Here is a 15,517-nt window from a genome sequence, read left to right as displayed (position 1 = left end):
TAGGAGCATTAAATTTAAAGTTTAAATTTTGGATAATTTAAAATATTTTCATGAAAAATGTTATCAGTTCCTTAAGTTCAGGTTTACTCCATTCTGTCACAGTATGAATATCAAAGAGGTATGTTACTGCAGCATTGATGAAAATCGGAATTCCCTCAAGTTTTACTAAGCAAAATAAATGCGGAGCTCTGGTTTAATTGTGCATTATATGATATCGTAAAGCACTAGAGTAATTTAGATGAGATAGATTTCCGCTAAATTTGAACTGTGCATCAATATGGAGAGTTAATTTAATTGCAGATTGTCAGTAATGTATAAGCTTTACGATCGTTACCTTATCACATATTTTATTTCTGTTGTTATTAAGAATTCTGTAGGAAAGAGAAAGAGTTAATGTTTCAGGTCAAACCATTAACTTTGCTTCTCTCTCGATAGATACTGCCTGACTTGTTACGAATCCCAAGAGTATCCCATTTTCTTTCTAACCATTTCATGATTTGTTAAGAAGTGCCTGTACATAACTTAAAGTCATCAGAAATGAGCTCCAATTTTTATTGCATTTCAACATTACCAAACCAGAAGCAGGCTATGTATTTCACTCCACTTGATATAATGATTAAGTATAAGTTTAATAGCTCGAACTCACTTCTTTCCAGAGTCCCTTTTGGTGGAAGTTGTGGCAGCTGTCGACCCCTCCGTCCTAACATCGGTGTACTGGTTGGACTGGTTTGTACTGATCCACTACGGGGATGTGACCTGTGTAATTTAAAAAATACAGTAATTGCTTTCTGCAAAATACGTGGGGAGGAATATCAAAATAAGTATATCCACCCTAGAACGTGGAATGTGTAATATAGGGATTATATGAATGAAATATCAAACAACCTCACTGCATCACAGTTTTAAAAAAAAAGCAATGTATGAGAAATGTTTTTACTATGCACAAGACTATATCCCAAACATAACATATCAGCAAACTCATAGAATGTGAAACAAAACAAAAAAATGTCAGCATCGATAAAGCATAGATTTCTGTAATCTATTTCTAATTAGTTGGTAAACAGTTAGCTGGTCTATAATCCTTTCCAAGATTAAGAGAAACTTTAAATATAATAATTACAGTGCAAAGTATATTATATTTTGCAAGGACATATTGTGTTGCTCTCCTATTTTGATTAGGAGCAAATGAGTAATTTTCACAACGTTTTAGAGATTCATTACTCAGAGGGTAAAAGATTGTTATTACTGAAACACTATCTCTTCAAAGTAAAGTAGGGATATGATGGATATATTTCATAACCTATGCTAATGCCTGCCTGGAAACTGGATCCACTTAGGCATAATTTGCACAGACAGTTTGCACGAAAGAGCCATTTTACACACATTTGGCCATACCAGTGATCATTTCCAGTTTGGTTGGGAATCAATAGGAAATTGGCCAAGGCACTTTTGGGGTGTGATTCACCTCAGTGTATCTGATGTTTGATCGGCATCACACAACACGTTTAATGGTAAACAAATAAAACTGTAGATGCTGCAATCTAGAACAATACCAAGAAAAGCTGGAAGAACTCAGGCAATCAGGCAGCATCTGTAGAAAGAGAAACCAGTCCATATCTCGGTTCTGAGAGTCATTGACTTAAAATGTTGGCTTGCTTGTCCTTTTCACATATGCTACTTGACTGGCTGAGTTTTTCCCATTACTTTTGTTATTGTTTTCCATTGTCAATGATGTTCTCTGATCTGCAACAAACATTTCTGAAATGTTTGGAGTAAGCCATTTAGAACGGAGACGAGAAAACACTTTTTCCTCACAGAGAGTGGTGAGTCTGTGGAATTCTCTGCCTTAGATGGCAGGTTTTCTGGATGATTTCAAGAGAGAGCTAGATAGGGCTCTTAAAAATAGCGGAGTCAGGGGATATGGGGAGAAGGCAGGAACGGGGTACGGATTGGGGATGATCAGCCATGATCACCTTGAATGGCGGTGCTGGCTCGAAGGGCCAAATGGCGAAATCCTGCACCTATTGTCTATTGAAATTACAAACAAAATTGACTGGTAAAGCAGTGATCTACAACCTGCAATTTTCAATGATAGTAACACATGGAACAAAGTCCATAAAATCACCACTGAGATGTGAGGTATAAAGCTTCCATTGGGACATTGAGGTTTTTGACACTACATCTGCCCAACTCATTATTCTTTGCTTCACAACCATCACTGACAAACATTGCAGCATCTCCATAGTATGCAAAGTGTGGACGAGGCCCCTTGATGAACCTGTTACTCATAGTGGTATGGGACACCAGTTACTGCATGACCAAAGTAGACACACAGGAAGGTGCCATGTTTCTCCCGACCATTATCTTTTCCCTGAGCTCCATGGCAGCCTTTGTGTTGTTGCACTGGGTGCTGTACTGTAGCCATGGAAAATCGCTTTTTAAATTTCAATTCACTTCTAGCAGTCTGGATGGCAATTAATGAGCTTAGCAAACACTTACTACCTGGAAACATGCTGTTAAAGTTTATATACTTTAGGGAAATCAAAATATCAAAATGAAATTTTAACCTTTTCTTTTTCCCCCATTTTTCATGAGTTTGTCAATCAGATGCTAGTGTTCCATTCAGCACTCACTTAATACACCAAATAGGGTGAACTTCAATAAAGATTTATTTTACTTAGTACTGTACTTTATTTGATCCGAAATTTCTGGGTTTATAATTAATCAAAAATCAAAACAAGGTGGCAGCTTTCTTATGTCACAAAGTGCAATAGACCCATTTCATGCAGGGATAAATGAGCATATTCAATAAAGGAAAATGAATAAATTCTACAAAGAATGTTTGAGGAAATGAAGGAAAGGTCCAAATGTCGACATAGGAAAGGTACATTTTCGGAATTATTAACAGAAAGATTTAATGCCTTTCTTTAAAGTTACTATATTTGTATAAATTAGTAAATAAGCATGAAAACATAAAACCTGCAAGTGTATCATTGGATTGTATCATCTTAGATTGTTTAGAATCCAATTCTTTTTCTTATATAAAAAAAGCTAGATGTAGATCTATTAATGGATGTTTTCTCTTGCCAGCTAGGAAATATGTATGGTCTATTTCCTTAATGATTGCTACACATTATGATTTAAAGATGCAATAACATGATCAACATATAGTATAGCATTGCCACAACAATGTTATTTGATCCGCAGATGACAAGGAGGTTAAAGATTGCATCTTATTCCTTTTAATGATCTTTGAGCTGTAAGAGAAAATCAAGAGAATTACCAAATGCTTAAAGAGGCAGAATTTCCAGGTTTCTTAACATAACAGATGCTCTTAAAGAATGTTGAAAAACAAAACACATGATGTCCACACCATTATATCCTTGTAAGGATATAAGTGCTGTGTTTATTGCTACAGGGGTGGGGTGAGGAGAGGACTGGGGGCTTCTAGTGGCTAATCTATGATGAAAGGGGACACCACTCAGCTACAAGAAAAATAAAGGGTGAGTTTGCATGGGGATAAGGTGATTAGTCCAGTAGTTTGATGTATCTCTTTCACCTCGTTAGTGCAGGTGAAGGAGGGGCAGATCTTCCCGATGTTAATGATGGCATCGATCTCATGACGTTTGTTTCGGCACGCTCAGAGGATCTGGAGCGGGAGTTCATCCGCTCAAGCACAGGCCGTTGCTCTGTTGATCTGGATCTTTGATATTCCTGTCTATCGGATGGCTCGCGATTCCTGTAATGTCAGTCAAAAAGCCACTCAGTTGAACTTTAACCTTTCAAAAGCAAACGTTTATGACACGATTGTGAACTTCTGGCTTTTATCCAAAGTCTGAATTATTTAACAGGTGGTTGTCTATGTACAAAGCTGTGATAGAGACTCAAACCAGTAGTATGTTGGATGTGTCACCAATACTAGTAAATGCAGTCATCAAGTCTCTCAAATGTCAGATGCTATTCTGAAAGATAAATCCTTCAATCAATGAAAATGCTGAATTTCCTAAAAATGTTTTAAAGTTTTTCATGGTTAATATGGAATATTTTTTGAGAACATAGATTGGCCAGAAGATAATAGCTGTGATGGAAAGAAAACAAGTCAAGCCAAGTTGATTAGTGTCTCATTATAAAATGTTTCAGTGCTTCAAAAACAAAGTACAAATGCTGATCTAATTCAATACAAAACACTATTATATGGTTTAGACAGTGAATAAAACATTTACAATAATCATGAATATTAATCTTATACATTCAATGAGCTTTCTATACAATTTAACTCAACTTGGCTGATAGCCTTCAGAGTACAGTTCTGCACCTGTGCAATGGATTTTTTAAACACCAAATGATGCCAATGAATTGTTACCATATCATGCTCATACTTTCACCTTGGACACTACTTCAGGGCACATGGATTAAAATTCAGCAAAAATAGTATGTTGCAAATAAAGTTCCTGGTACATCATCTATATGTACCTTTGTAGCTTAACAATCCACACGCTCCCATCTGCTATAATGCTACATCTAAGATTTTAATGATTTATTTAACTATTTAAAACTATGGAGAACCAGCATTTCTAGGACTGAAACGGATATTGCTGTAGTAGCAAATGCAGCTATAGCTAGATTCCCATCTGGAGCTGGTTTTGTTTCCTTTGTTAATGATCTAGAAAGTGAAGTGATAGCACTTAAGAGTTTCAAATGAACAGCCCGAGGAAGCAATTACAATGATGTGACTATATCACTTTTCAGACACTTCCATTTAAGTGCAGTATGGTAATGGAACAGTTCAGGGAGGTTCCTACATTTCCCTGTGTCACTATGAATAGAACTTTTTAAGTGGAAGCACTGAATCTTCAGGATAGTGTGCTACATTGCTCTCATATTTATTGAAATGCTCAGTCTTCTGGTAATTCAATCAGAGTTGCTAATTTATAATTTCCTTCACATATAAATTATAAAGTAACAATAAAACTTATGCAACATTTAAATTTAACAATGCGATTAGTGGAGAAATCTGCTCAAACCATCACTTCTGATTTTCACTAGTAGGAAATTGTGGTGTGCGATAATCAACAAGGTGTGCTGTTGCAACCACCACGGAGTCAATCTGTCTTATTTAACCATGTGTGACGCCTGTTTGGATCGTGAGTAGTCGCCCAAAGAGTCATACATTTTTCTGGTCACCACTGGGTTTTCAACATTTTGAAAAAGTTCGGGACCTGCTGCGACTGTGACGGGTGCCGGCAAGTTGCCTAAAAAAATCGCGTGTGGGACAGACCATTTAGCATTGCAATGGTGCTGGTTTCCGGCGGGATTGGTGATGGACCACACATCTCTGTCCTCCAGTTCCTGCGGACATCCGCCGCTGGAAGTATCGGATTTAGGTGTGTGTGTGTGCTTTATCATCATTCCTTACAATGCCGTGTACGACAGTGATCGCTACTTCTACTGAAGTGTGGATGGCCGTTGACTCGCTAGAAGCTCATCCATTCTTTGACAGGTCTTGTTATTAGTCCTGCTGGGGATCCACAGCTAATACTAAATACTTTAACACTAAAGTTTTTTAATCCTGGGTCTCTTTGGCTTAAAGCTCCCCTGGACAGCTTTAAATGCTCATGAGGATTATTGAAATATTTCAGTAAATTTTAAAGAAGACACTTAAATTGTCAGTGGTTATCTAAATCTAAAAGGCACAGGTCATTGTCCACTTAGTAATTTTTAGCTCCAAGATGCAGCATTTCATAGAAATAGGTGGTGGGTGGTAAATGAAGAAGTGGAGTGGAGTTTGACAGTCAAGGGGTCATTTGAAGAACAATTGGTGGAGGGAACACCATGGACTCAAAGATATCACAGGGTATTCAGATCAGATCAGATCAGATCAGAATGCTTTATTGTCATTGCATGTGTCACATACAACGAGATTACTGTGTCTCTCCATTGAAAAGAACTTCAAACATTCACATATACTTTTTACACTCCCTCCCTCCCCAAACCCACCCATGGATTCACATTTACATAAATTAACACTGTCTCCCAACCCCCCTCCTTCCCCATAACCCGCTCCCGAGACAGAGTTCAGTTCCAAGATTGCTGATGGGTAAAAGCTGTTCTTGAATCTGGCAGTGCGTGACTTTAGCGACCTGTACCTTTTTCCTGAGGGCAGCAGTGGTGACAAGGATGTGTAATGTCTTTCACAATATTACAGGTCCTGCTGCGGCATCTGGAGTGGTAAATGTCCTCCCGAGGGGGCAGGGGGAGTCCAATGATACCCTGGGCAGTTTTTATCACCCTCTGGAGAGCTGCTCTGTCAGTTGCTGAACAGTTCCCAAACCAAGCAGTTATGCAGTAAGTCAGTGTGCTTTCTACCGAACAACGGTAGAAAGACTCCAGCAGTTTAACAGACAGATGGGCCTTCCTCAGTGTTCTGAGGAAGTAAAGTCTCTGTTCCGCCTTTTCTACAACTACAGCAGAGTTCACAGACCATTTAAGATCCTCACTGATGTTGATCCCCAGAAATTTAAAACTAGACACCCACTCCACCTCCTCGCCCCCTATCTCCAGTGGCCTGAGCTCCGCTCTATGTCACCTGAAATCAGTGATGATCTCCTTTGTCTTTTTAGTGTTCAGAGAGAGATTGTTGTGAGCACACCACTCAGAAAGTTATTAGTTTGGTCCTTGAATGTTAGGTTGGGATCTTGTAGTGAAGGAATAGATGGTTAAAGATTAGATGGTCAGGGTTTGGTAGATCAGCAGGGGAAATAGATGTGGAGCAGCTTGGCCTAATGAGGTGGAGAAGCTGAAGGAAAATCAAGGAAATAGTCACAAAATGCTGCGCGTCAAGGAACATCTATGGATAGGTGTCATCTTGACTTGTGACCCTTCTTCAGACTGATTGTGGTGGGGGGAGGAACTGGATGCAAGAAAAGACCAGGACCAGCAACAGATGACACCAGGCAGGGTTCCTCCCCTACAATTCAGTTCCAGTTCCTCTCCCCTAAATGTAGTCTGAAGAAGGGTCTTGACCTGAAACATCACCTATTCATTTTCTCAGGAGATGTTGCCCGGCTCGTTGGGTTATTCCAGCATTTTGAGTCTATTTTTGGTGTAAATAACCATCTGCAGTTAATTTTTATTAAAGAAAATATGTGACTAAATTACAGGGTCCCAATCTGGTGTGGGGTGTTAATACATAATCATAACATCCAATGATGGGTCAGTTGGTCTCATCTGCCCTCTAAAAGAAGCTATGAAACATAGAAATTAGGTGCAGGAGTAGGCCATTCGGCCCTTCGAGCCTGCACCGCCATTTAATATGATCATGGCTGATCATCCAACTCAGTATCCCGTACCTGCCTTCTCTCCATACCCTCTGATCCCCTTAGCCACAAGGGCCACATCTAACTCCCTCTTAAATATAGCCAATGAACTGGCCTCAACTACCCTCTGTGGCAGAGAGTTCCAGAGATTCACCACTCTCTGTGTGAAAAAAAGTTCTTCTCATCTCAGTTTTAAAGGATTTCCCCCTTATCCTTAAGCTGTGACCCCTTGTCCTGGACTTCCCCAAACATCGGGAACAATCTTCCTGCATCTAGCCTGTCCAACCCCTTAAGAATTTTGTAAGTTTCTATAAGATCCCCTCTCAATCTCCTAAATTCTAGAGAGTATAAACCAAGTCTATCCATCTATGGGTGGGGCGTGATATAATTCCATAAATAACTGATGGAAAACCATGCCAAGAAGTGCCTGATTGAATTTCCTGAGCAATGTACAGTGTCCCAAATCAGTGTTTGAGCAGACGGGATGATCGCTTTGTGAAAAAATCTTGCATTCAGTCTGCTGGGGCAACCCTGAGCTTCTGGTTACCTGCTACTTTAATTCCCCATTTCACTTCCACTCTGACTTATCAGCCTGTGCCCTCGTGTTCAAGAATGACAACTTCAGGTATGAATGACAACTTTTCCGATCCGTAATAGGCATCCATCTGTAATAACAGCTTAGCTTGATCTTTTTTACCTTCCTTTTTTTCTCTTTGGGACTGGAGGACATGCCCAGTTCAACCAGCTGGGCTTGGCCATCTTCTCTGCACTTTGCAACTCCCATACTCTTTTGTCCATGTTGCTCTCTAATAGATTTCCAGATTTGCATTTTCAATGTTTGCCTCCAAAGTAATGTCAATTTTCATTGTTGAAAAAACGTGCATAATTACATTTCAGATATTTAACACTGAGGTTTTTTTTCTGAGACCGATGTCCACCCTGCTAGCAAGATAAATCTTTCCAGGTCTCATTCTATATCTGCATCAGAATGAGTAATCGGACAGTCATTCTGTTTTACTAATTTTATATACAATTGTAAAATTATTCTGCAGGTAGAGTATATTGATTGGCATTATAGGTCAACATAATATAAAAAGATTCTTCATTTCAATAGGTATAAGAAGACCAAAGGAGTATCAGAGAGAGCAACTGTTTAAATGCTAAGTAAGACAATACAACATTGCTAATGAAATACATTAGCCTTGTATTGATTCTTAATATTATAATAGATAACATAAAATACTAAAAGTATGATTAATACCTTTTTTATTTTTCATCATTCATCGTGGGAGATCAGACAAAGATCAAAGAGGAATGACAATTCACATTCATATCCTTTGCATTTTTTCCCCCTCCTTTTATAATTGCTCTCCCTCTCAAGGGTTTTAGGAAAGGAATTCTGGCCAAAATACCTTATTGAATACATGGCTGCTAATGCAGTAGTGAATAAACTTTGTGCAATTCAAGAGGTCAGAGTAGAGGAGCAGATACCTTACAAGGTTTCAAGATTGGAGGATGTTGCAAAGATAAGAAAGGACATAGTCATGGAGGATTTTCAAAACAATTATTAGAATTTTAAAGTCGAATTATTTCATAATCAAAAGCCATGAGCAACACAGGAGAACCGGATAAACAGAACTTCAAAATTATAGTCTAGGAAGGCGGTTGATTGGTATGTATGAATTAACTGATTGTCCTAGAGCAGGTCTAATAGCAAGCGTATATGAAATGTCATGAAGTCAACAATAAGATTAAAGACTGAGGTCTCAATCTCCATAACAGCTCAATGCTCTAATGCTCCAATGAAATCATGCATATGTGGAAAGAAGCTATTTTTAACCCAATAATAAGATTGGTATGCTCAGATTTTTTTCCAAACATGCAACTGTGACGACATATTTCCGGTAGGTATAGATGAAGAATAGTGGTACCCATATGATTTGTATGATAAGTGTATGCAAAAAATTGAAATATCCAGCAAAAAGAAAAAGTAACCCAAAAGCAAGTCTAGAAAAGATTACTTCCATATTATTAGAAGCTTTTCTCTATTAACAGCAGGTTTCCTTGCCTGCAAATGGTTTGTAACTGTTAGATCATTTGAAATTAATAGTTTGTTTTAGAGATGCAATATGAAAACACGGCCTTTGGCCCACTGACTCTATGCCGACCAAGTTCAAGTGAGTTTATTGTCATGTGTCCCTGATAGGACAATGAAATTCTTGCTTTGCTTCAGCACAACAGAACATAGTAGGCATTGACTACAAAACAGATCAGTGTGTCCATATCTATCTATATTACTAAATCTCCGTTCTTGACCGCTTTTGGCGATCTGTGCTGCGATTTCCGAGAGAACGCCGCCACCTACGGCCGTCATTTTTGGCCACCTCGCTCAGAGCCGCCCTCCGCCGCATGTGTGCCGAGGATTTTTCCCGTCGATGAATAATGACAGAGATATTAATGATTTTACAAAATTCCCCATTCTCTCTGCTGCCCCCGCTGGCGGCAGGGGGGAGGGACTATAAAACCAGGAAGTGGTGTATCTCAATTAGTCTGAAAGCTGGAGGAAGGTAGAGGGTCACGTTTCTCTGAGCTGTGAATAACACTGAACACATGTCCACACAACTGTAAGTACCCTTAATGTGGTTTGAAAATGAAAATATGGTTAAAGTAAATAAGCACTGCCTGCAAATGGTTGTTTGGGTTGAAGTAAAAAGGCACTCTCTCTCTCTCTCCTCCTCTCCCCCCCCCCTCCCTCTCTCTCTCCCCCCTCCCCTCCCCCTCTCCTCTTCCCTCCCCCCTCTCCTCTCCCCTCCCCTCCCCTCTCTCCTCCCCCCCTCATCTGTTCTCCACACCTCCCCTTTTCTCTTCCCCTCTCCCTCCCCCCCCCCCCTCTTCTCCCCCCCCCCTCCACCCCCCCTCCCCACTCCCCCCCCCTCCCCACCACCCCTCTTCCCCCCCCCCCCCCCTCTCCCCCACCTCCCCCTCCCCCCTCCCCCCGCTCTCCTCCCCCCCTTTTTCTCCCCCTCCTCCCCCTCCCCCACCGTCCCTCCCCTAAACCTTCCTCCCCTCCACACACCCCTACCCCCTCCCTGCTCCCCACCTCTCCCCCTCCCCTCACCCCCCCTCTCCTCCCCTCCCCTCTACCCCCCCACCTTCCCCCCTCACCCACCCTCCCTCTTCTCCTCTCCACCCCCCCTCTCCCTCCCTTGCCCCTCTCTGTGTGTCTCTCTGTCTCTCTCTCTGCCTCTGCCCCTTCTCTCTCTCTGCCCCAACTCTCTAACCCCCCCCCCCCCCCCCCACCTCTCTAGATGTGACTGCAAGTTGGGGGCTATGCATCAGTAGATAGGGTGGTTATGGGTTACAAGGAGCAAATTAATAATATTAATATAATATCAAGGGGGGTAATTAGCGTGAGTGCGGGGGGGTAGTTCGTGTGTGTGGCGCTGCATGCCGCCTCCCCCCCCCCACAACTGCACGTTGAGGGAACAGACCCAACGGATCTACACTTGGTCTAGTACCATTATACAAATATATACACACGTGATTAAATAAAAAGATCATCGATTGCCCATTGCCCATAGTTCTATGTTATCCCACTTTCTCATCCACTCTCAACATATTAAGGGCTACATTTTTAGAGACCAATTAACATAGAAAATAGATGCAGGAGTAGGCCATACGGCCCTTCGAGCCTGCACCGCCATTCAATATGATCATGGCTGATCAACCTGAAAACCCGTACATTTTTAGTACCTGGAGATAACCCATGCCGTCACAGTGAGAACGTGCAAACTCCATGAGGACAGCACCCGAGATCAGGATTGAATCCAGGTTTCTGGCACTGTGAGGTGGTAGGTCTATCACCTGTGTCACTGTGCCACCCATAGATCCATACCTTTACTGCTAAAGGAACCTGAACTCTGTTGACCTATTGAACTTATTCTGTTGTGCTGCAGCAAGTAACAATTGCATTGTCCCATCCAGGACATATGAAAATAAAACATTCTTAACTCTTGATTCTTGAAAACTGTAGACCACCAGGTGGCGCCAACAGCGCCTGCTGTCTCTTCTTTCTTAAGTACACAAAAATGCTGGAGAAACTCAACGGATGCAGCAGCATCTATGGAGCGAAGGAAATAGGCGACGTTTTGGGCCGAAACCTTTCTTCAGTCTCTTCTTTCTTTGTTGTTTGATAGTATGTATTAAGTGTATGTTTTTAGTATTCTTTAGCTGGTTTTATCTGCGGGGGGTGGGAAACATTTTTTAATCTCTTACCTCAACAGAAATGCAATTTTTTTCCAGTATCGTATCTCCGTCCGCACTGCGGCCCAACATTAAAGAGTTGGCGGCCTTTGCGGGAAACGGACTTCAGGAGCTCCAACAGCGGGAGCCTGCGGACTTACCATGGTGGAGCTCGCGATCCCTGTTGGGGATTGACTTTGGAGCTCCAACCACGGAAGACTGCGGACTTTACAATCATGGTGCTCGTGGTCTCTGGTTAGAGACCGACTGCGGGAGCTCCAAAGCACAGCTTTGACTGCCCCGACGCGGGGGCTTCAATTACCGGCTGCAGGAGCTTCGATTGCCCTGACTGCGGGAGAATAATGAGGAAGTAGATTAGAATTTATTGCCTTCCATCACAGCGAGGAACGTGGGGAATCCACTGTGGTGGATGTTTATGTTAACTTTTATGTAGTTGTGTGGCTTGTTGCTTTTTTTTTAAAGTATGGCTGTATGGTAATTCAAAGGTCACTGTAGCCTTGGTGCATGTGTGAATAAACTGACCTTGAAACCTGTTGCACAAAATTATCACCAAAGTTTAAAATTATTTATGAACATGTCAAATAAATCTGGTAGTTCGAAACTGAAGATCCTGAAAGAATCTTAATAGCATAAAACAGTTAACACAGTTAGCCAAAAATCTAAATGCCATTGATGGAAACATCATTCACTTCTGACAGTAGTTTTTCTATATTATTTTCTATATAACACCTTAAAGGTGTTATATAATTGCTTGCTGTTATTGTTCGCTGGTGTTGTACCCAAATGGCAATCCAGAATAGAATGGAATAGAATAAAATTTCCTTTATTGTCATTCAAATAAAAGTTTGAACAAAATTTTGTCCCATGCAGTCATTACAGCAAAACAACAAAACACCCAGTGAACACAGTTTAACAAACATCCATCACAGTGAATCTCCAGACGCCTCCTCATTGTGATGGAAGGCAAAAAGCATTATATCTTCCCTGCTTCTTCTTGGGCGGTCAGGCAGTCAACTGCTTCGTCAAGGCGATCTAGGCTCTTGATGTTAAAGCCCCCGGCGGGCGATGGTAATTCCCACGGCTGATTAAGCCGTGCCGGGCGATGAAAGACCCTGCGACGGGCCGATTCAAACCCCGCGATTCGGGGCGGATGAAGCTGCCGTTGCGGGAGTTCCCGAAAAGCGGTCTCCTACCAGGGACCTGCGAGCTCCTGATGTTACCGTCCACATGGCCCGCAGCCGAAGCCTCCGAAGCTCCGAAGACAGCCAGCTCCGCGATGGTGAGTCCACAGGCTTACCGGAGCCCTCAGATCAGTTCCAGTTGGAGGCCGCCAGCTCCGCGATGTTAGGCCCCCAGCGAAAGCGGTGACACAACAAGGAAAAGGTCGCGTCGCCGTTCAAGGAAGAGATTAAGTTCCCCTCCCCACATATACACAACTAAAAATAAACCAAAACATACTTCTAACAAGACAACTGAAGAATACAGTTGAACAGAGGGATCTGGGAATAACCGTGCATAGTTCCTTGAAGGTGGAATCTCATATAGATAGGGTGGTAAAGAAAGCTTTTGGTATGCTAGCCTTTATAAATCAGAGCATTGAGTATAGAAGCTGGGATGTAATGTTAAAATTGTACAAGGCATTGGTGAGACCAAATCTGGAGTATGGTGTACAATTTTTGGTCGCCCAATTATAGGAAGGATGTCAACAAAATAGAGAGAGTACAGAGGAGATTTACTAGAATGTTGCCTGGGTTTCAGCAACTAAGTTACAGAGATAGGTTGAATAAGTTAGGTCTTTATTCTCTGGAGCGCAGAAGGTTAAGGGGGGGCTTGATAGAGGTCTTTAAAATGATGAGAGGGATAGACAGAGTTGATGTGGACAAGCTTTTCCCTTTGAGAATAGGGAAGATTCAAACAAGAGGACATGACTTCAGAATTAAGGGACAGACGTTTAGGGGTAACATGAGGGGGAACTTCTTTACTCAGAGAGTGGTAGAGGTGTGGAATGAGCTTCCAGTGGAAGTGGTGGAGGCAGGTTCATTGGTATCATTTAAAAATAAATTGGATAGGCATATGGATGAGAAGGGAATGGAGGGTTATGGTATGAGTGCAGGCAGGTGGGACTAAGGGAAAAAAAAGTTGTTCGGCACGGACTTGTAGGGCCGAGATGGCCTGTTTCCGTGCTGTAATTGTTATATGGTTATATGTACAAAAAAAAAGACAAACGGACTGCAGGCGAGCCGCAGCTGCCTGGGCAGCACCGCCACTTCCGGATCTAGATATTAAATTCTATTCAGTTGATTGGGCGTAAAGAGGTCTTTGATGGCTCAAATGTTTGAAGCTAATGGAATGTGAAACATGTTGTTCTTAGTTTAACCTTAAAATGCATTCAATATTATTGAAGATGGGGATTTAAAAATCAAATGAATAGACAAATAATAAATATTGGTTTGTTCTAGAATTCCATAACTCCATCCCAATTGTTCCAAAATCCAAAAAGCTACATTCCTATACCTATAATGTCTAGAAGAACAGCACAGATGAGGATTAGAATATTTGATAATTAATTTTACCAATGTTTCACCAATTTATTTCCACATCCATCTATTGAATGTCCACTGAAGTTGTTAACTTTAAAAGTAGTTACCACAAACATGTGGGTTCTTGCAGGATGTGACTATTAATTTCAATGCAGAACTTGATCCCATGCAGCCCCATTCAGCCAAATAAACATACATTTGCTGAAACTATTCCATAAGTGGCTAATTTGGGAGGTGAGTTAGGTTTAAAGTTATCTTCAATACTTCACTCACTTTAACTGTACTCTGGGATTAAGCATTCTTAAACACATGAGAGACACTTAAATCTGTTGCAAAAATGTTATGCTCATTATCTAAAAAGTATTTGCTCCATGTAATTGCAATTCTTGCTGAAAACATCCCCGGTTTGATAATTTCCAAACAGCTGCTGTTAAAACCATTAGTGATCTGTGCCACCCATAGATTCATACCTTTAAGGGCCTGTCCCACTTGGCCATCATTTGCGCGCCATTTACGCGACCTCCAAAAATTTGAGTTGTGTGTGGGTAGCGTGGGACAGGCGCATGGAGAGGCGTGGAGGGGTATGGAGTTGCGTGCGGTATCGCGCGGCGCTCCAGGATTTCTTGCTGCACAAAATCTTTGTGCGCCACGGGCGTGGCGTATCGCTTACACATGCGGACGTACTGCGGTCGCTCGCGGATGTCCTGACCTCGTACGTGTAGTGCGTGTTGATGCATGATTACGTCACCGTGCCTAACAAGTCGCCGCCGCGCGCCGCCCATACACAGTCAGCCACAATGATAAAATAATTACGCCGTAAGCATCAATGCTTTCAGAGTAATGCCTTCAGATTAACACCTTAGTTAAGGATGTTTCAAAAGATAACATCCAGGTAAGGATTGCAGATTTTATATCCTTAAAGGACACTAGTAACGGAATTAGTTTAAAAAAAAATAACCACCAACAATTTTACTAACAACATTTAAAAAAAAATTTGCAAACTAATTCTTAAGCTGGGTTCAAACCCTCAAACTGCTATAACGGAATACAATTTTGTGTTTGTTGGGAGTTTAAAAGTAAATGAATTTTTCCAGCAAAAAATAATTTTATCAATGTTTCGCTTAACAAATGATGTCAATACGCTGACTAATTCTACTTGCAGAGCAGATAAAATATTTGAAGGCGCATGATGACGGGTGATGACTTGCGCGACAGTCGCGCGTCAGTCACTACCGGCCTGTCGCGTAAATGATGGCCAAGTTGGACAGGCCCTTTACCGTAAAATGAACTATTGAACTTATTCTGTATTGCTGCAGCAAGTAAGAATTTCATTGTCCCATCCGGGACATATGACACTGAAACACTCTTGACTCTTGAAAACTGTAGACCCCCGGGTGG

At 41.4% G+C, this 15,517-nt stretch overlaps 1 protein-coding gene across 1 annotated transcript in view; it reads right to left on the bottom strand.

The window, feature by feature from the left end:
• rims2a (regulating synaptic membrane exocytosis 2a) overlaps positions 1–15,517 on the bottom strand; it is a 684,525-nt gene that overhangs the window by 245,324 nt on the left and 423,684 nt on the right. The window contains exons 28-29 of the mRNA XM_055634901.1: positions 3,560–3,739; positions 647–756 (exon numbers count right to left, since the gene is read on the bottom strand). Coding sequence (XP_055490876.1) covers positions 647–756; positions 3,560–3,739 — 290 coding nt within the window. The remainder of the gene's footprint in view (positions 1–646; positions 757–3,559; positions 3,740–15,517) is intronic.

Source organism: Leucoraja erinacea, chromosome 4, assembly GCF_028641065.1.
Source record: "Leucoraja erinacea ecotype New England chromosome 4, Leri_hhj_1, whole genome shotgun sequence".
In the NCBI taxonomy this organism is placed as follows: domain Eukaryota; kingdom Metazoa; phylum Chordata; class Chondrichthyes; order Rajiformes; family Rajidae; genus Leucoraja; species Leucoraja erinaceus.
The sequence above is the reverse complement of the archived record's forward strand: the minus strand, read 5'-3'. Positions and strand labels throughout refer to the sequence as shown.